This window comes from Pterocles gutturalis, unplaced genomic scaffold (assembly GCF_000699245.1).
Source record: "Pterocles gutturalis isolate BGI_N339 unplaced genomic scaffold, ASM69924v1 scaffold50933, whole genome shotgun sequence".
NCBI classification, from domain to species: domain Eukaryota; kingdom Metazoa; phylum Chordata; class Aves; order Pterocliformes; family Pteroclidae; genus Pterocles; species Pterocles gutturalis.
In genome coordinates, this window is record NW_010124934.1 from 1 (window position 1) to 20,186 (window position 20,186).

The 20,186-nt window shown below is 37.2% G+C and overlaps 1 protein-coding gene across 1 annotated transcript; it reads left to right on the top strand.

Moving 5' to 3' along the window:
* Positions 1 to 2,113: 2,113 nt before the first annotated feature.
* Positions 2,114 to 14,647, top strand: LOC104465364 (chromodomain-helicase-DNA-binding protein 9-like; the record flags this gene model as incomplete). Its single annotated transcript, XM_010078378.1, has 8 exons — positions 2,114 to 2,277; positions 4,214 to 4,486; positions 5,305 to 5,473; positions 6,532 to 6,671; positions 7,180 to 7,392; positions 8,207 to 8,335; positions 10,303 to 10,407; positions 12,469 to 14,647. Coding segments are annotated over 8 exons (2,057 nt in total), but the record flags the coding sequence as incomplete, so codon positions are not given.
* Between the last annotated feature and the right edge of the window lie 5,539 nt (positions 14,648 to 20,186).

The following is a 20,186-nucleotide window of genomic DNA, read 5'->3' on the forward strand; positions in this document are numbered from 1 at the left end:
AAGGCCTTGCTCAGGTCCAGGTAAAAACTCTCAAACCGTTTAAGTTTATTCTTCATGGACAATGTCTTAAAAATTATATTAAATCCCACAAAAGTAAACATTTTTGCTTGATTCTTCAAGTGAGGTGGAAGTATTTCAGAGATAGAGCATTTTCTTTGCTTCAAATCAGTGCCTTGGATGAGGTAGCTAGGATTTGTTGGCTGACTCCCTAGGCAAGCTTACTGTGTGTGGGGGTCATGTGGGAGGAGAGTTGAATGGCCACTGTTTTCTGGAAATCTAGTGTGTATGTGTGTTCCCTACTACTGTTTCTTTTTCTTCCAAAGTAGAGAGATTCTTTGGGTTTCCCTGTTTGTTTTTTCTGCTCCTGCTCACCTGTCTCTGTAGCTTCCTCATTGTGCTTTCATGCAAGCTTCCTTCTGCCCAAGCTAAGAGTAATGTAAGCTGCTTTTTCTTGTAAACTGAAGGTGGCCTAACAGTGTACTTGCACTGAAAATTTTCAAGCACTTAAATATGTACGTGCTGAGAAAAGACTGAGATGATTGTAGAGCATAGGACCAAATAACACAGAGACTGATCAGTGATGTAAAATTTGTAATAAACCAACCAATTGTTATTTAACACATTCCTTATTTTGGTACTATGAAGTGTCCTCTGCTCTTGCCAATTGGAATTCAGAATGTGAAAAGATTTCTCTACTCTGTGATAACAAGTGGTAATAGAAAAAAGAAGAGAATGAAGTTAGGCAGTGGGATTACAGCATAAGTAAATACGTGATTTTTTTTTTTTTTTTTTTTTCCCAGTACCTCAGGGAAGAAGGCATTGTGTTAATCAGATAGATCTTCTTGACTGTGGAAATGGCAAATGGAAACCATAGGGTTAATTTAGTAGGAAAATGATTACTGGGCAAGTAAAATGCCACTTGAACAAAATGATTGAGATGCTGCTGCCTGTAGCAGGGGAAGGACATTTTCAGAGGAAACAGTTGTATGCAAACATAAAAACAGTGAGAGAAGAAGAATGTTTGTATGATATAAATATTTAGATCTAGATGGTGGATACTGAATGTGTGCTACCAGTCCAAATATTAGGCTTGCCTTCTGCCAGCTCAGTCTGGTTAGGCAAGTAATTGTGCCATCCTCAGATTGCAGAAATCTCGTCAGTCAGTCAGTCAGCCTTTCTTTCTGTGGCTGTTTTGCTGTAAGCTGGTGTTGGTGTTGAAGAGATTGGTAAATGCTGGAAAAATCTGTTAACATTGTCTACATTTTAATTTTAAGCCCCGGGTTTACTTTGAAAGTTGTACCGGGATCATGGACCTTTGGCATGCTTTTCACATTTGAAACATCATTTTAAGGGGGGGAGCTAAATTGTATCGGATGACTTGATACATAGCTATTGTTAAGGACAAATTTGAGTTCTGTAGAATTGTCCCTCAATACTCCTACTCATTGTAATGATGTAGTATTTATGTTTTCAGGCAGCACCTTTTTTTTTAAAAAAAAAAAAGTTTCAGACTGTTTCCCCCTGTCATATTGAAACTTACATTGTTGTCTGCATGGAGGCAAAAGTAAAATAATAATGAGGAGAGAAGTGTAAGAAAGTCAGAGGACACACTGGAAAGATACTAGGAAAAAAATTCTCTGATTAAAATTTTAAAAACTAAATGATGCAGACACATGTGTTCAAGATGTGGAGCATCTGGCATTACATCCAGTAAATGAAATGGAGCATATTTATAAAGTAGTATCCCAACAGATTTGCCATGCCCTGGTGATAGACACTTATTATTTCAATTTAATTCTATATTTTGGTGCATGTTGGGTTACCAAGGGAATATGTTAAAATAAGTAAGGGCGGTCTATCGGATTACTCTGAAGTATGTCTGTTTTCAAATAGCTCAATGTTTGACATGTTAAGCTCTTGAACTATTAGGAATGTGCATGGAATTTACATGCCTAGAAAAGGATCAGCAGTCATCCTGAAAAACCTAACAGATAAATTCTTCAGTTTAACTTGGTGTTTGGACTTTCTCTGAATGATGTTCTGTGTGTTTAGTTCACCTGAAGCTCCTACGAGTGTTTAACTTCTTTGCGACATCAAATGTGGTTTTATTTAGCAGAAGGAACCCCACATATAAAAGCATACGATGAAGAGAGTGTAGCTTCTCTGAGTACGACGCAAGATGAGACGCAAGACAGTTTCCAGATGAACAATGGGACACCAAATTCCACTTACCTCCTACCAGGTGGATATGTGTTGGCTGCATCCTACTGGCCAAAGGCAAGTTTATAGAACTACTTCGAATGCCAAAGTTATAGGGGAAATTGTGCGCTGACATTAATATTCAATTAAATATGTTAAAACCATATGACTGAGTTGTGGGGAGATGATGGAAAAAAATAGGGTTTTTTTTTTTCATGGTAAAATATTATAAAATTATGACAAAACATTTCATGCATCAGTTATATCTGTAAAAGAGAGAATGTTCACAGAGGAAACAAAACTTTACAGGAAGCATGTTGAGGATGAGATCGTTTATCAAGTATTTGGATGACCTTAAGTCCATGACAGGAATTGTTTAGAGTAGTCCAAAAGAATGCAAAAAATGGAACAGAGCAAGAAATCAGTTCAGCTAAATATTAGAGAAGCTTTCTTATTAGTAGTAGGACTCGTTCAGCCACACTGCAAAATCTAAGTCATGGTAAAGTGTAGGCTACAATGAAGCACTGTTGTAATACAACTTTTATTTTAAGATTTAACTATAGGATTCCATGTGTGAATTAGTGCAATTAGTGAAATTCTAAAGTATTCCTTGAAAAGATAACACTAAGTGACTGGAAATTCATTGCGTTTAAAATAAATACTGAATATTTTTAAGGTCTTCAGTCAGATTATCTGAATGTCTGTGGCTGGCATAGCTTGGAAGACCACAGAGCAGTTTCTTAAACTTTCAATTCCTATCTTAGGTAAGAAGATGAAGCAAAAATTGTGAGTTGCTGCAATGTCTGTTCACTACATAAACCTTCACTGTGTAGTTGTGGATAGGTTTCTTTCCTGACACACAAGGAAAATGAGACTGACTTGGACATTTTCTGGGTCTGAAAAATCTGCTTGCTTTTATAGTCAGTGTTACACTTAACAGGTTTTAGTGTGTGGCCTTTTTTTTAATAGTAGGAAAGCCCATGTGCTTTTGTGACAGATTTATTTTTTTGATGCTCATGTTTTTCAGTAGTTCTGAAAAAATTCTAGCATGTTTTAGCATGTTCAGTGTGTTTGTAGGCATATGCTATATAAAAAAAAATAATATTCTGGAATTTTAATAAAAACCCATAATTTCAAAATCTTCTGTGGAACAACAGGCATGAGTTGCAAATCAGCTTGAAAATTCAGAGCCGGATCACAAGCTTGTAATGAAGGAAAAGTTTCAAGGTCAAGCAGTTGAGGAAAGTCTGAAAAGGAAAGCAATGCAGGAGACAAAAAGGGTGATGAAACAGGGAAAATGGATGTGGGATCTGAACTTCAGAAGCTTTTAGTTGTTACCTTTGCTCCTGGAAGATGCCTTTAAATCTAAACACCACTTTTCATAATTTTTGAATATTCATTTTGAGCAGGGAGCATAATTTTCATGTCACGGGTGCTTGGCAGATTATGGAGAATGATATTCAGAGTGTACAAAATCAGACTCTCTTTAAACATAGGGGAGAGTCTTGAACTTGGCAAAAATTTGCTTAACAGGTAATTTTAGCATTCACATTTTTTATTTGACAACTGCATTCTGAAATTATCAGAAACCTTGGTAGTTTCTGGAGTTCAGATCTACTTAGCTGAGTTTACTGGGACTTGAGATGTATGTATTTATGCAGGTCCGTGAAGTCAAATCTCTGTTCAGTGTCTAAAAAATGTGAATGAGAAATAATACCGTTTCAAAAGCTAAAATGAGACGTGAATAAAAGTCTACAGGTTTAGGTCCCAGACCCTGTGTAGGTGAGAGGGATTGCATATTTGTTTACAGGTGGTGAAATTAAGTACAGAGGTGGCTTTCACTGACTTTTACAGGGAATTGGTACAAATCCAGGAATTTAGACGTCTCTTAAATCCAAGTCCAGTTACTGAAAATGTTGTATTTTCTTTTTAGAATTAGAAGGTAATGCGTAAATGTAATGTGTCCAGTGTTGGTAAGCATTACTCTTATAAAAACATTTTCTCTGTTTTTTAGGATCGAGTTATGATTAATCGACTTGACAGTATTTGTCAAACAGTGTTGAAAGGTAAATGGCCTTCAGCAAGAAGGAGCTACGACAGCAATACGGTGGCATCTTTCTACACAACAAAACTTCTGGATAGCCCAGGTGCAGCTGCAGATTACAGTGAGCCCAGCGCACCAACACCCCCTCTTGCAGGTGTTAAAGAAGAATACGATCAATCACCACAGATGTCAAAGGTGAAGAAGCATGTACGAGAAAAGGAGTTTACAGTGAAAATCAATGACGTATGTTTATTTTTATTGCCCTAGGACCTGATTGCGATTGCGGTGTGCGGCATGCTTTACCTGCAAGTGGCTGCCTGCTCTCACTCTCACTTCCTTCACACACTTGTTTGTGGGTATTTGGGTCTGCTGCTTCTGGGCATTGAGTGTTTGGTTTTGGGGTTTGGGTTTTTGGGGGGTTTTTGTTTTGGTTTTGTTCCTTTTTTTTTTTTAATTTGCATAAGCCACTGGAAGGAATCGTTATTTCTCTCCCTGAATTGAAATTTTGCTATTCTGGTGCTTCCTCAGACAGCCTGTTTTATGAGGTTTATAAGAAACCTGGTTAGTTAAAAAAAAAAAGGTATTCCTGTTAGTTGGCTTTTTTTGAACATTTCAGCATCTCCTATCCAGCAAGCACCCTTTAGAGGGTTATAGGTAAATTTTCCACTTTAAATGCAGGCTAAAGGCTTCAAACTTTTTTTTTATCTGTAGTTTGAGACCTGTTTGTAGCACATGAAAACATGAAAATTTCCTCTTGTAATTGGATTTGGTATGTGGGACTGGATTAGGGAGGTAGGCAGCTGTTCAGCATCTGGATTTTTCAGTTAAGATAGTAGATAATTTAAAATTTATATTCATAGAAGCAATTCCATTAAATTTCTGTTCAGATTTGTTTTTTACATCGAGGCGAGGCAAGGCAAGAATTGTTTTAAGGTCTAATACAGTGTTTTCATTCTTCCTCAACTCTGCGGGAGTACCTGTATGTATTTGAGAATCCTGATTATGAAGTAGTCATTTCTGCTTCAGAAGAGACTCTTCTAACCCTGGCATTTATTTAACAGGAAGGTGGTTTGAAATTGACTTTTCAGAAGCAGGGACTGTCTCAGAAAAGGCCATTTGAAAGCGAGGAGGGTGCATTGGGGCAGCAGCAATACCTGGCTCGGCTACGTGAACTCCAGAATGCTTCAGAAACCAGCCTTGCCAACTTCCCAAAGTCTCTTCCCAAATCAAGTACGTAAAATGTCAGAGGGCATAAGGGTTAGCATTAAATCTTCTGAGTTCTTCTGGTACAGGCAGTGGAGAGAGATGTTTGCATTGTTACTTGTTCTAAACTGCAGTCTGGAGCAGTTCTCTCCAGTCTGTTAGGGAAACTGGGCACGTAAGTCAAGGCATGAGGTTGGACCACAGGAATGCTCTCTCACAGTGTCAGTTACTGTAATGTTCACTTATTAGACAGATGCCATTCTAGATGATAAACATCCCCACAAGAAGGTTTTAATAATTATGAAGTGCATCACTCTACACTGACAGTAATCAGTTTAAATCAGAACTTCATTGTGGCTAGTTTGTAAGGAAAGATGAAGACTTACACATTTATGCCTGTGTCAGCTTGCACTCTTCATATTCTTACCTGCGTTTCATGTAAAGAAACAGTGGAGGACAAAAGTCTAGAACCCATTTTTGGCTTGTAGCCAAAAATTTATAGCTTATTTTCATCAAAAATAATAGTAGGTATACACTGACAAAAATTAGCCTAAAGTAAGCAGTTAAAATTTGAATTAAAATATTTTAAATTATTAGCATTGTCTGCTTGATTTAGGCTAGTTTCTGATGAAATGACTGCAATTCATTGGGATTGCATACATACACAGATGAGAACATCCCTTAAAAAAACCCCCTACCCTTTACTTGCATTTTGTACTTTCTTGTTCTTTTGCAATATACCATTAAGGGCATGTTATAAATATTTATTTAGGGATGTCTGCCTCTGTGTGTGTGTGATGTCAGCAGCTTTCAACAGCTCTCCTTCATGTACGGATTTATTTGGAGGGGGTAGGGGACAGTAACAGGATAGAGACTGCCATGGTAGAGTGGCTTTTCCGAGCCTGATATTAATAGTGTTTTAAATAGTCATAAAATCATGGGCCATTTCTGTCAGATATTACATGTAGAAATTACATGCACTTGGACTGTTTCAAGTAATTTTATTTCCCTTTTTTTATTCAGACATGTTTCTTGTTATAAACAGCTCAAGCATCTGACACTGATTTTATTGCATCATTAATTAGGTACTTCCAGTCAGGTAACAGCCAGTGCCAATGGAGTCATAGTTGACAGTCAGCCTGTAGTCAAAAAGAGAAGAGGAAGACGGAAGAATGTGGAGGGAGTTGATGTCCTCTTTATAAATAGAAATAAACAGCCTAATCATGTGAGTAAACTTGATTTTGTATCTAAAAATAAGGTCCAAATTACTGTTAATCCCTTAACTGAGAATAACCAGCTGTCAACATACAACAAAAACTTATTACTCAGAACTGTTGGGTTTGGTTTTTTTTTCTGAATTTGTTCACTGGCAGTTGATGACTACACAAATGAGAACTGGTAGAGTTTTAGTAAATATTATATAAAACATTGATAACTATTTTTAAAAAGTAAGTTTAATTCTAGTTCTGAGGAACTGTAATTAACAATGTATAATTAAAACCTTGATATTTGACCTAGCAACACTTGTGACATCCTTTCCTGTAACATCTGTGACAGGACCTGGTTGTACAGTGACTTCAAGGGAGCTATCTATGGCATGAGTAGTCTCGCTGAGTCCTTGAGTATGTGCATAATGATCTGCAGGACTGTGGCCTTCTTTGTATCATACATGAAATCATTGTGGTGGTTTGTTTTCTATGGAGAAGTCAGTCAAATGTTTTGAATTTCTCCAGGTTAATCCAGGTATTAACTCCTGTCAAGTTGCAGCAACAACGCTCACTTACACGCAGTCCCAAGGCATGCTTGATGCAGAGAGTCCAGTTCCTGTTATTAACCTCAAAGATGGAACAAGGCTTGCAGGCGATGATGCCCCCAAAAGAAAAGATTTAGAGAAGTGGCTTAAAGAACATCCTGGATATGTTGAAGATTCAGGAGCTTGTATTCCTGTGAGTATTCCTTTCAGTGCTGCTTTAGCTAAATAGTAAAATATTTCTCATAAAATGTATTCGGACTTGCATTCTGTGTTTTATGGAATTATTCCTCCTTTACTCTTTTGTTTGGGAAACGCAAAATGTCTGTTTCTTTTTACATAATTTGAGCTCCCCAAGCCTTCCTTTTTCCCTCACAAATGTAATTGCCAGGAAAAGCAATACTAAACAAATATCTCCGATCTTTGTCTAATTTCACATAGGATTAAAAAAATTATCTCTTTAGCTACATTGTTATATATTATCTATTAATCTATATTACCATGATACTAATGCTGGGAGCTGAAAATGTGTAACATCATATTTAGCGATGTGCAAGGGGATTAAAGACTTGACTGTGGGATGTATCTCATACCTACATTACAGTGCTGTGTAGTGATGTTTGTGTGGGTATGACATTGTCATTATGTTACCCCTGAATTTGAGATTTGTTGATGTTGAACAGAATGTAAGAAAATCATATGTCTTACTTCTCCATAAAGATGTAATAATACAAAACAGTAGCAACATTCCTGACAGTTAAAGCACTGTTGAAAAGTGAAAAGTTATTAAAACAAAGCAATGGGCCAGAGGCATCAGAGGAAGGATTTAGTGCTCTTCACTAAGCTGCTTATGTGATTGTGATTTAGTAAATTAATATTGTTGTTAAAATATTTCTGAAATTGAAGATTACTTAAATGAATGCCTGACTCAAGAGAATGCACAGATATCTTACCATTTTTAAAACAGTTATATTGGAAAGATAATTGACTTGAAAATTCCTTTGTAACAGAGGATGCAGCTGCACGATGGGAGGCCCAAACAAAAAAGACACCGTTGTCGAAACCCTAATAAACTGGATGTTAATAGTTTGACAGGTGAAGAACGTGTTCAGCTCATAAACAGAAGAAACGCAAGAAAGGTATTCATAATACTGTTCGTTCCAATATTCCCCCAAATTTTCCCCAAATGCTCTGTGAGAAAACCAGAGATTTTCTGTCAATGACAATTGTCGAGTAAATGTTTTGCAACTGTGAAAATATGTAAGATATGGCTGGAAACCTACCCTGTGTTCAGATAGAACTGAACGCTCAATATATTGCAGTATTTGTGCCGCTGACTAAATCAGAGGCATGGCCACTGAAATATATGATGTTCTGATCAAAGCAGCAACATTCTCCTAAGTTGTAAATTTTGTCTGCATCTTCTCATTACTACTTTTGACATGATTAAAATTATATTGGTAGTGTATCCTGCATAGAAACTTGTCCGTTGGAATTGCTTAGATCCCATGTACTGGATTATTTTGCTTTTTTTATGTATCTCTGCCATTTGACCTTTATGATTCACCAGTATATATCCATTGGCAATCACATTGCTAGGTTAAACAGTAGCGTAACAGGGGAACAAAAGTAGAAGGGGAATTCTTGTGTAAAATCCCAAGGGTAGAAGACGGGGAGACCCGGTGTTGAATTCAAGTTTTTGGATAGGTGATCAAAGTTTGGGAAAGGCATAATGCATTTGAATAGGCTTTGGGGAAGGCTAAAAGGCAATATTCAAGAAAAGCATGCAGAACATGACTGTTGTTTATTGAACAAATTTGGACAGATGTGTAGGATGGTGGCTCTGAATGTCAGCGTAGTACCAGAGCAGCAGTCCAGTGGGAGTCCTTGAGGTACTGCGACAATGTACGGAGGGTTTTCTCTTGTGATATTGCTGGCTTTCTTTTTGTTAGAGAGCAGTTGTAAGGAAAGCAGGAAATTCCTTTATGCTGCTATATTAAGGTCAGTAGCTTTTTGGATCTGTAGAGAGTGAGGCAGAATTTGAGTCTTTAATCTCTGCAGTGCATTGAGACAGCAGCTCTCAAGAGGAAGCTCTATGGTTGCTAGTCTCTTGAAAAACAGACCCTTGGCTGCTCTACGGTAAGCCATGCCCTGAGGAATCTTTGTCAAAGCTGATGATCAAGGAGTGAGAGATTTGATCTGTGCTTGCTGTAAAAGCCTGTGTTTTCATGAAGGCATTTTTTCTCTAACAAATTTCCACGCCATAGTTGAGACTGTTCTCTTACTTTATGAACCTCGGTTTTCCCATTTGTAACTCGTCCCCAGCTTCTCTGCATCACCAAACACATTTTGTCTCATTTTCTTTTTTAGTTCAGTTACAATTTAGTAGCAGGGGGTGAAGGGACCAAAAGTAGCCTAGAAAATGTGAGTTAAAGTTGCAGTTCATAGAGAAAGTTGAGCAGAAACTGGAATTCTTTTTCCTTTCTTCTTTCTACCATTTCTTCTTTCTTCCTGGATCTGTGTAATACTTCTGATTAATTTGAAAGCTTACTTTCCTGTTTATATGATTTGTATTAGGACATGCTGTCTAGCAATCTTACCTTGGCCTTTTTTGCCTGAAAAAAAATTACAAGAAATAATTTCACAAGAGCAGCAGAGCTTCTTAATGGAATTATTTTTAGAAGTTGACTGAGATGATAGGATAGGACTGATTTAGTGGATAAAGGAAAAGTTTAACAGGATTGTAGTTAAAACCGTCTTGGTAATACTTGAACCACTATTGTTCTTTGTTCATGTGGTTGCTCTTCCATTCACTGTATGTCTAAGGAAATTCTGATATTAACATCAGTAGGAATGTCAAATATTGAAGTTGCAAAGTATGAGTTTAATAGATGAGTTTGAATTTAGTAGGTTCAGAAGGAAGAGTATCCCACATATACCACCAGGAATCAGTTAAAAGCTGTATCATACTCACCGATGATTTAAACTGATACTTTGTTTGTATTGTTTTATATAAAAGGCAAAAATTAAACAGTCTCAGGTATGAATGTTGCCTTTTTCTTATTAAATGACAAGTATTTCCTGACTCCTATACTCTGCTTCACAGGTGGGGGGTGCATTTGCTCCCCCTCTGAAGGATTTGTGCAGGTTCTTAAAAGAAAATCCAGAATATGGAGTGGCTCCTGAATGGGGAGAAGTTGTCAAACAGTCTGTGAGTATTTGCACAATAAGATAACCGTGACGTGAAATGTATCTTAAAAATAAACAAGGCAAACAGGACAAAAAAAAATCATGCCAAAAGGCATGCTTTTCATTTCTGATATAATAATGAATGCAGAATATGAGTCAATGTTAGCGCTTTTTCTGCCAGATGGTTTTCTGGCACAGCTGTGAGTAGGAGGAAGGGAGGGACAGTGGCTGGCAACCCCAAATTAGAGATTTTGTTGAAGATGCTATAATATGGTGACTTTTTCATCTTCATAGATGTAACCTTGAAGGTTTTTAGGAAAGGTATTAGCTCACAGAATACTTTCTTATTCTTGAAGTTACAGTTAGGAAGGTAAATATAATTTTAAATATTTATTTTACTTTTTAATTAGTTTACTTTCAGTGTGCACCTTTAAGAAATTAATATCCTCAATCAAAATGTAAATCAAGTAAAAATATACCTATTTTATACTGCTTAGAATTTCTATTTCTTAGAGTTTTTGTTCTTACCTAAAAACTAGTGTTGATGCTCCAGTGGAGGGAACAATGTGAATATATTAATATATTTTTAGGAGTAAGTGCACTACAACTTCAGGGTTGCCCATGTATTTCTTCTTGCATGGATTACCAACAAAGTTACTGATAAGAGTACTACATTCCCTGTGCAAGCTTCTTACTAATAGCAAGATGCATTCCGTGTGTTTGAGGTTTGTACTTGGTTAAATTTAAAAGAAGAAAGTTTCTTTAGTAGACTTTGTCCACAGCCCCAACAAAACAGCAGGTACGTACTATGTAGCTGGTTTCTCTCTCCTTTTAAGTGTCATTGGTTCAAGTATGCTGTAGGGTTCTGAGTTCATTCCCTGTTTGCCTTGAATTAAGGATATATCTTGAACTTCAGGAAGTTGTGTTGTATAATAACAAATGGTTTCTGGGTAACCCCATTACTCTTCTATTCCATGTGTCTGACAGAAGTGAAGATGGTTTTGTCAATATGCTTGTGAAGCCTATTTCCTTACCAACTATAACTTGGCAGAAGTATATTGTATTTATTCTGTACCTTCAACCTCTGGCAAAGAAATGACCGAGTTAATTTTTTTCTAGTTCATTATCAATAGAACTTGTAATCTTTGTGTAGTTCTAAATGCCAGTCTCTCCAGTACCCTTGTGGTATCAAAATATGTAATTAGGAACAAGATTAGAGTGTAGTGAATAAAAGTATAAATAATAGCAGAATTACCTTTAGAATTTAGTAGTGAACCACAGGACAGAAGAACAGAGCACGAGTTCTGAATTCCTCTGGTGCTATTAGGCTAGTTTAAATTAGATATTTCCTGGGGGGAAAAAAGGCTGTTGTAGCGTGGAGGTGAGTAAGAGTTGATCTTATGATTGCCATTTTTAAGAAGAATTTTCAAGACCATGCATTTCCAAGAGAATATTAGTGTCTGTTGCAATTCTTTCTTCATCGTTAGGTAGGAGGGCTTAGAGAGGTGAATTAATACTATGCAAGCCCTAAAAAGAAGTGCTCTGAATTTCATTTTAACTGAACTCGAGTCTTTACTGTTTATTCTTAAATTTATGGATGAGGTGAAGTATGAAGATGTTAAACAGACAGTAGGAATAATAAAAAGGGCTCAGAGAATGTTGGTCTGTGTGCAATCCCACATTTCTATTTAACTTCCAATTTAGTAACTAATTTTTTTAAACTGTCAAATGATTGGAATGTAATATTGCAAAGCAATGCTGTTTTAGATCTTAATTTGAGATTGCTCCTATAATTATCTATATTTGGCTTGATCTGCAAACAAACCTCTAAGGATCAGTTAGCAGAGGATCTGAGAAGATACCTGTGCAGACCTCGCTGTGGAAATAGGCCGCAAACTGAAAATTTGAGATGTGATAGCACAAAGTCACCACCAATCCCAGCGAGCTGTCTGGAGATCAAGCTGCTGTGCTGACACACCAGAACAGTCTGACACTGTACTGTACGCTTGGGTCTTCCGTTTGCTTTTACTCTTCTGCCTTTAAGCTCTCAAAATACTAAAAATACCCAATGTGTCTCTTGCAGGGATTTCTTCCAGAAGGCATGTTTGACCGTATTCTCACTGGACCTGTAGTGCGGGAAGAAGTAAGCCGGAGAGGAAGGCGCCCCAAAAGTGAGATTGCGAAGGCAACAGCAGCTGCAGCAGCTGCCACCGCTGCGAGCGTATCAGTTAACCCTCTGCTAGCTAACGGACTGCTTCCAGGAGTGGATCTGCCTAGTCTTCAGGCCTTACAACAGAACCTGCAAAACCTGCAGTCGCTGCAAGTCACAGCAGGGTTAATGGGAATGCCAGCGGGCTTAACTACTGGAGGAGAAGCTAAGAACATGGCTGCCATGTTCCCCATGCTGCTGTCAGGGATGGCTGGGTTACCAAACCTGCTGGGCATGGGAGGACTTCTGACAAAGTCTACAGAGTCTATTTCAGGGGAAAAAAAGGGAAGCGATTCAAAGGAGGCAGATATAAAGAAAGAAAGGACAGAAGACCAAAATACGGATACTGGTGGTGAAAACTCTGTTTCAAGTTCTCCTTCAACATCCTCTGCTGCTGCAGCTGCCAACCCTCTCTCTCTTAACCCATTACTTTTGTCCAACATACTTTACCCAGGGATGCTTCTCACTCCAGGCCTTAATCTTCATATCCCAGCTTTGTCTCAGTCTAATATTTTTGATGTACAGAACAGTGAAAGCAATGACACAGGCTCAGCCAAGCCCACAGAAGAAAAGGAGGAAAATTCTAGGGTTAGAGATCAGGAAGACAAAGGGGGAACAGAGCCAAGCTCTCACAATGAAAACAGCACAGATGAGGGTTCAGAGAAAGCAGATGCTTCATCTGGATCTGATAGTACGTCGTCTTCATCTGAGGATTCAGATTCTAGTGATGAAGACTGACCCCAGACTCTGCACTTAAATTATAAACTGATTTTGAATTTATTCTTTAATTATTTCATTGTAAATAACCCAGTGTTGAGTGCATCAATGATTTACTCACCGAACATTTCAGTATTTGTTTAGAAGTGCAAACTGCTTTCAGAGACATTTTGCATGTAATATTTCTTGAAGTTCATAAGTTTCTGAACTTGTATGTACTATCAAATACACAATGGTGTAAAATTACAACAAAAGGCATTATAATTTTGTTGGGGGGTTAATTTTATGAAAATAATGCTCAAGTAAGAGCTGTATATTTAATATATTTGCAGTGAACACAGAATACTTTATGCATATTATTGATTTAATTTGAATATAGTTTTACAGCCTCCTTGACACTTATAATTTACAGATCAAAACTCAGCAATAATTTGGGCAGCTAATGAATGTCATGAAAGCTGTAGAATCTACATCACCATCCATTGCTTTAATTACATGAAAATGCTCAAGTGTTGTGATGCACTGCTGTTTCCAATTCAGGTACAAGTGTGTTTAAAAGAAGATAAATTTTTCCCAATCAGCCAATTAAACTGGCTACCTGTTACCTCAGCTGAGTTAGTTTAGGAAGTTTACATTGGTTTCTATTACTTGTTTTCAGGTTTTGTTTTGTTTTCTAAAGACATCCTGTATATCATGTTAAAATCTGAGTTGAGGTATGACTGTTGGTTTTCTTTGCCCCTTATTACCGCTGTTCTCTTTGACAGCAGTAAGGGGAAATTAAAGCGAAAACTGTCTTATCTCATGCTACTTGGCACCATGTAGATCTATTTAGTTTACACCTTGCAAAGTTTTGGGCTCCCTCTGCAGAATTAAAAGCCCCAAAATGAGGAGTAGTTTCCCCAAGACTCAGAAGAGGCAAACTGTCATAAAGTGCCACTGAAAAGACCTTTCAACACTGCATACTTCATGTAAAAATTGTTTGTTTGCTTTGTTTGTGTAGATTTCTATTTGTGTTTTATGTCATAAAACCTCCTGGAGTTACCAGTTAATAATGGTAAATAAAGTATAGATAGTTCTGAACTCCTTTTGAGTTTAAACTTCTCTGCAGATTTAAATCTGACTAAATATTAAATATTCCCTAAAATCATTGTTGGGATATCACTTCATATATTATGCTGAGTTACCCACTAAAGAAAAAGCACTTTGAATAATAAGGAAGACAAATTATTCCTAGAAACCACAATAACAGGACATAAGGCATCTGTTTAAGTCCAAATCCTTAGAACCCTTTACTATATAAAATCTGTCTAATGTTTGATGTGTGATATGATTCCTCCTTCTTCTTAAGCTGCTATTACTCTGACACAGTCGAGGCCCAGATTCACATTTACATAAGTTCTGAACTGACTGAGTCTTCAATTGACCTTGGTTACATTGTTTGCGGTCCAAGAATAGGCAAGTGTTAAGAAAAAATAGATACAGGTACTAGTAGAAGTCATTGAAAAAGCTTTACAAAGGGATAAATTTAAAAAATAAAAAAAAACTGTATATTTTGATATAGTTCTGTTGCTTGCTTGTACAGTAAAACAACTGTGTTGTTTTTTTATCAAGAACTTTACCAATGAGATATAAGTTTCTATGTGCAAAATAACTAGCCCCATGATTAGAAGCAGTATTACATGTAATTACACAATTACACAAGTACCATTTGGATTGTGCTGGTTATGTATTTTCCCAAATAGTATTCTGATCTTTGGCCCTTCATGCAGTGTCTTAGCAATAGTGAAAATAAAAACTGCCAAGAGAAGGGGGTAGCAATTCTTCATCATGAAAAAAAAAAGTATTTCATATTTAATATTTTGCCCTTTGTAATATAGCACTTTTATTTAACTAGGATGCATCTATGAAATAGCCAAAGTTTTACAATTAACTTAGTTTGCTGATGGACTATGTCAACAATACCATCACTTCCCGCCCTTACCCCACAAAACAAATCCTAAATCTTGTGGCTAAAACCTAATTTATATCAGATTTATGAAAGAAAGTATTTTCCTAATTATGGTCAAGTGAGTTTGGTTACCATTCTAGTGATTCTTTCTATGTAATAAGGCAATTACAGTTTCAAGTAATGAAGGCTGGTGTAGACTTGAACATAAAATATTGGGTTTATTTTTAATCAGTTTGAACAAGAAGGGGAAAAAATGTCCCACTATCAGCTAAACTATATGCAAATACGGTTGTATAAAGTTAAGGGTTACAAGGAAACCTCAGTAGAATTACACTAATACTGAAGTTAAAATTAAAAGGATATCCAAGGTGACGATAAAGTGTGTGTTGGTAGTTACTAAAAGAACCTTAGCTGTTATTGCCTTGTATTTCTATCCCTTGTTTCAGGCTTCATGATCCAAGTCTTAGTCCAGGGTTTTTTTGGACATTTGCAATATTTGCCAGTTGTGTTCTGTGTAGTCTCAATTTGCTTTCTGTAGTTGAACAAGCGTCTTAAAAAGTCATTTGTAATTTATTGAATTACTTTCTATGATGTTCTATAGAGCAAATGGAAGTTTAATTATTTTTTATTAAACATATTCTTTGACTACCCATGATGTCGGCCTCAATATGTGAAAATAATGCTGTTTAAGGATTAAATATGTATCATTCAGCAGCAAAAGTTAAGTTTCACTGTTAAGCTCTAAACTGAAATTATTTTTTAAATCTTTAAAAAAAAAAATTCAAGACAAGGATCCAAGGATGTAATACCACCCACCCACTCCCAAGATCATGCTTTACTGTGGTATAATTTTTCTAGGAATCAATTTCCTGTAATTCTGTTGTTTTACAAACAAAATAAGCTGTTGTTCCAGCTCTTCAGTAGTTATGTTTAGAAAGGAGTATACAGTCTAGGTTCTGGTCCAAAAGTTGACTTGATTTAAAATAATGATGTATTTGATATTCCAAGGTAAGCATGTTGGCAATGGAGTATCTTTTGAATCTTTCTTTTTAAAACTCTGCATTTCTTTCTACATGTTTAGTAAATCTTTTAATTATGTACACAGCACTTACTATTGCTATTTTTTCATAGATTTCATACAGGGCACGGACATTTCTCCTGAATGTGAGTTGTCTCCTGGTTGTCAGGTGCCTTCTTATTTTAACCTGTCATTGCACTTGAATGATTCAGTGGTATCTTATTTATTCCAGTCTGAATTTTGTTTTCAGATGATGATCATCCTTTCAGCGCTGCTGCTTTCTCAAATCCCTACACAGGTGATAAAAATGCACATATGCACATGAGCTCTGTTCTCATGTTCTCCCCTGTTTCTTCCTTGGAAGCCCTGCTTCCTCACGGTATTTTTAAAATTTATTTTTAGCACATCTATTAGAAAGTTGTCATAGGTTGAAAATAAAAAGAAGGGAAAAATCATGTCTTGTATTTTACAACCCAATTTTCCTCGTCTGTAAATAAAAATATAAGTTTTTCAATGAAACTATTTCCAAGGAACATATGATCTAGGCACAGTATTAGGGTTTAATTTCTTGCACTCCTTTGAACTTTTTTGAAGCAGTATCTGGATATGATGATTAGATGAGACTATTAAGATGTCCCATGCAAATTCCTGTCCTATTTGTTATATTTTGTTTCTGAGTAAATTATTTCTGACATGTTACTTAGTATTGTATTTTTAATTTACTGTCTCTACAGCAGTACTGATATACCAACGAAGTGAAAGCTTGTTAATGCCTGCATTTCAGCTGTAGTGAGATGAAGTGTGCCTGCTGTCCATGTTTAATATAAAGGGATCTGCAGTGTAGCATTAGATTAAATTATTGTGATACGAAAGTCACTAACATTTAACTGTATAAACAGTTTCTGATCTAGTTCTTATACCCCTATAATTATCTTCAACATCAGCAAGCTGTATCGGTGTAACATGGATTTACGCTGCTGTAGCTGACCGACACTTCAGATTTTACATCTGTACACTGTTGGGACACTGGGGTAATGCTGGTGTGTGCAGATGAGAATAATTATACTAGCGCAGCTAGAAGAGTTTACAAAACAACTCTCCTGGCTTATCTAAATGGCCCTAATGTTCTACAGACAGGCAGTATCCTTTAGAGGAAAAGGAAATAAAGATAATAGGTTGCCATAACTAAAGAGTAAGAAAATCTTGATCACTTTATTTTTAACTAATGATTTGTAAAATTATTTTATTTCTGTTAAAAGATACAGCAAGGGCTTCTGATGTTAAGTGTTTCTGATGACAAAGGTAAGTTTCAGTTAACATTTCCCTCAGGAAAACTATTCTTTTAGGAGAAAACCTTTTCTAGCTTTTAGTAATTAAATATACATGAGACAAGTCTTTGAAAATATTGACACTATACAAAGAGGAAGGATGCTGAAAAGCATTATAACTTTAGTGGCATCAGTAAATTACATCATTCATTACTGACAAAAGTTCCAGCCTGCTGGAAACTATAATATTTTTATTATTATATTTCAGTTTTTAATCCAGCATTTTAGGAACACTGTTCACTAAGATACACAAAGAATTAATAAAAATTTTCTACAAAATAGGGTGGGCTGCAGTCTTGCAATGGAGAAGTACATACAGGTAAGTATCTCCATTCAGAACAGTTGTGACCCCAAAACACTTCGATTGACATAATTTAGCTTCAGTTTAGAATATTTTATGGTCTAGGTAGCTAACATTCAGATTTCTTTTGAAAAACAAACACCAAGCTACTTAGTAGAGAAATACCAGTTTGATTAATGCTTAAAAGGAGCAGGGACTTTTTCAGATTAGACAAATTAAGGCTCGTTTTTTTTCTTTCAGGCTTTCTCACACAAGGAAGGAACAAAAGTGCCACTTACAAGATCCTGCTGTAAAGTTACTCTGCAAAATGAGGACTTTTCCCTGCCTCATGTCTGCTTCAGCTGTGAACAAGACCCAAGAGTGCAAAATTCTCATTAGTGTTCTGGTAAGGTCTCTTGTGCCTAACCCTTCTACTGTCTCTTCTGTGTATAAGGGAGGCTGGTTTGGGAACTTTTTGGGATTGTAATGTCAGATATGGTATTATCAACTCTTTTTCACTGGTGCTCACCGAAACGGATAGCATGTCCTCAAGCTGCTTTCTGTTCTCAGAAGAGAACAGCTTTTGATTTGGGAACTACTGTGTCAGCTCTTCCACTTCACGCTGTTTGATCTCTGTTCAGCTTTTCTCAAAGCAGGTGGTAGAAGCTCAGCTTTTTGCTCCTCTAATGCACTATTTAAATTTTTTTTGGTCACAGTCAGTCTTCACTACTTGGGACCAGCACAGCTGGGGCCTGTGCTATGACTGTGCGGTGTTTGTTTGGCCTCAGGATTTGCTACTTGTTTTTTTGTATTTTGCAAAGAAACTGCAGTTTATTATCAAAGTCACTGGGATAGAAAGAATGTGAGGCCATTTGTCTTATTGTTGTGCAGCCCTGTTTTGAAAAGGTTCACCAGTAGTTCTGTGAGCTGCAAACAGGGCTGGTGTCCTGGAGTGCCACCTGGGTGAAGCGCTCAGCTTCCCTGTGTGACATTAGCAGGGGGAGGCACCGAACAAAGAAATACATATGACTGAAGCCTTTTGCTCCAAGTATCATTTCTAGTTCCTACAGAAGTCCGTTTCATAGCATGTTCATGAGCTAAGTTTCTGAAACCTTAAAACAGTAAAAATGTATTTTATTGTAGGGTAGCCTAGCAGCTGTCAGGGACCCAGCCTGCGGATATATGTGGTATCCCCATTAGAGCTCTGCACTGCTGGTAACACTGGTAACTGTAACTAATTCTTAACAATATTGGTAGATAAAATTTGGAATCCAGTAGTGGAAATTATTCAAGTAATTAACGTGCCAAATTGAGGGTATCTCTTTATTTCAGTGTTCAGGTTGAACAATACTATTGTTTTGAATAAAATTCTTCCTTCTTTGTAAGGGGGGAAAAAAAAGGGGTGACAGGTGAAGTGGAGGAACAAGTGACTTTAAGCCTCAGGGATGAAAAAGATTTCAGTGCGTCCGTTATGTCTAAAATACTGGTCAGTGGTTACCTTTTTTTAAGTCCTCAACACACGAGCAGTCAGGTTAAACGATTTATTTACAAAGTCTGGATGCATAAAGCCATAGGGAAGTGTGCAGGTGTAATCACAGCATAACCACCTTACCTTTGACCTGCACTTTGTTTATCTTTTGAGACTGTGGGTGTTTTGTTATTTTTTTTTTTCATCCAAAGGATTTTGAAAGAGTAGATTTAACATTTCTCAGTAGAAAGTAAAACACTGTAGTAAGTTATTGCTGCTGTTTTAATGAGTGCTGTGAATCTAGCTGAACAACGTGCCCCACAGTGTGTATTATATACCGACTGTGGGTGGCAGAGGGCATCCCACCCATGCCCTGTGTACCTCAAAGTAGCTGCTGCCTACCTGCAACGTTCACAGCTCCTCCGTGTTAAAGACACGTAAGACATTAGATACAGCCTAACCATTAGTTTTTAACGTTACAGTGAAAGGGCCAAGACCCCCAAGCGGTGCTGGCAGGCACCGCCTGGGCTTTCTGCTGCCTGCTGGTGCTCGCTGATGGGTGAGGACGCACACTGGTGTGCTGGGAACCAGCTCAGGTCAGCCCCATCCCTGCTCGGGACAGTTCTTCTTTCCCCTGCAGCTTTCATGGGTGCTAGCTCTGAAGCACTAGTAGTACACAAGGCGACTGCCCTAGTCCTTAGACCTCTGTATTTTAATCAAGTACAATCTGGCTTGGCTGATCTCTGACTGCACCGGGGCCTGCCCTAGCACTGACCTCCCTTACGCCTTATTTTTGTGAATCTCCTTGCTGCGGGGTAGGGCCTTTCAACGCA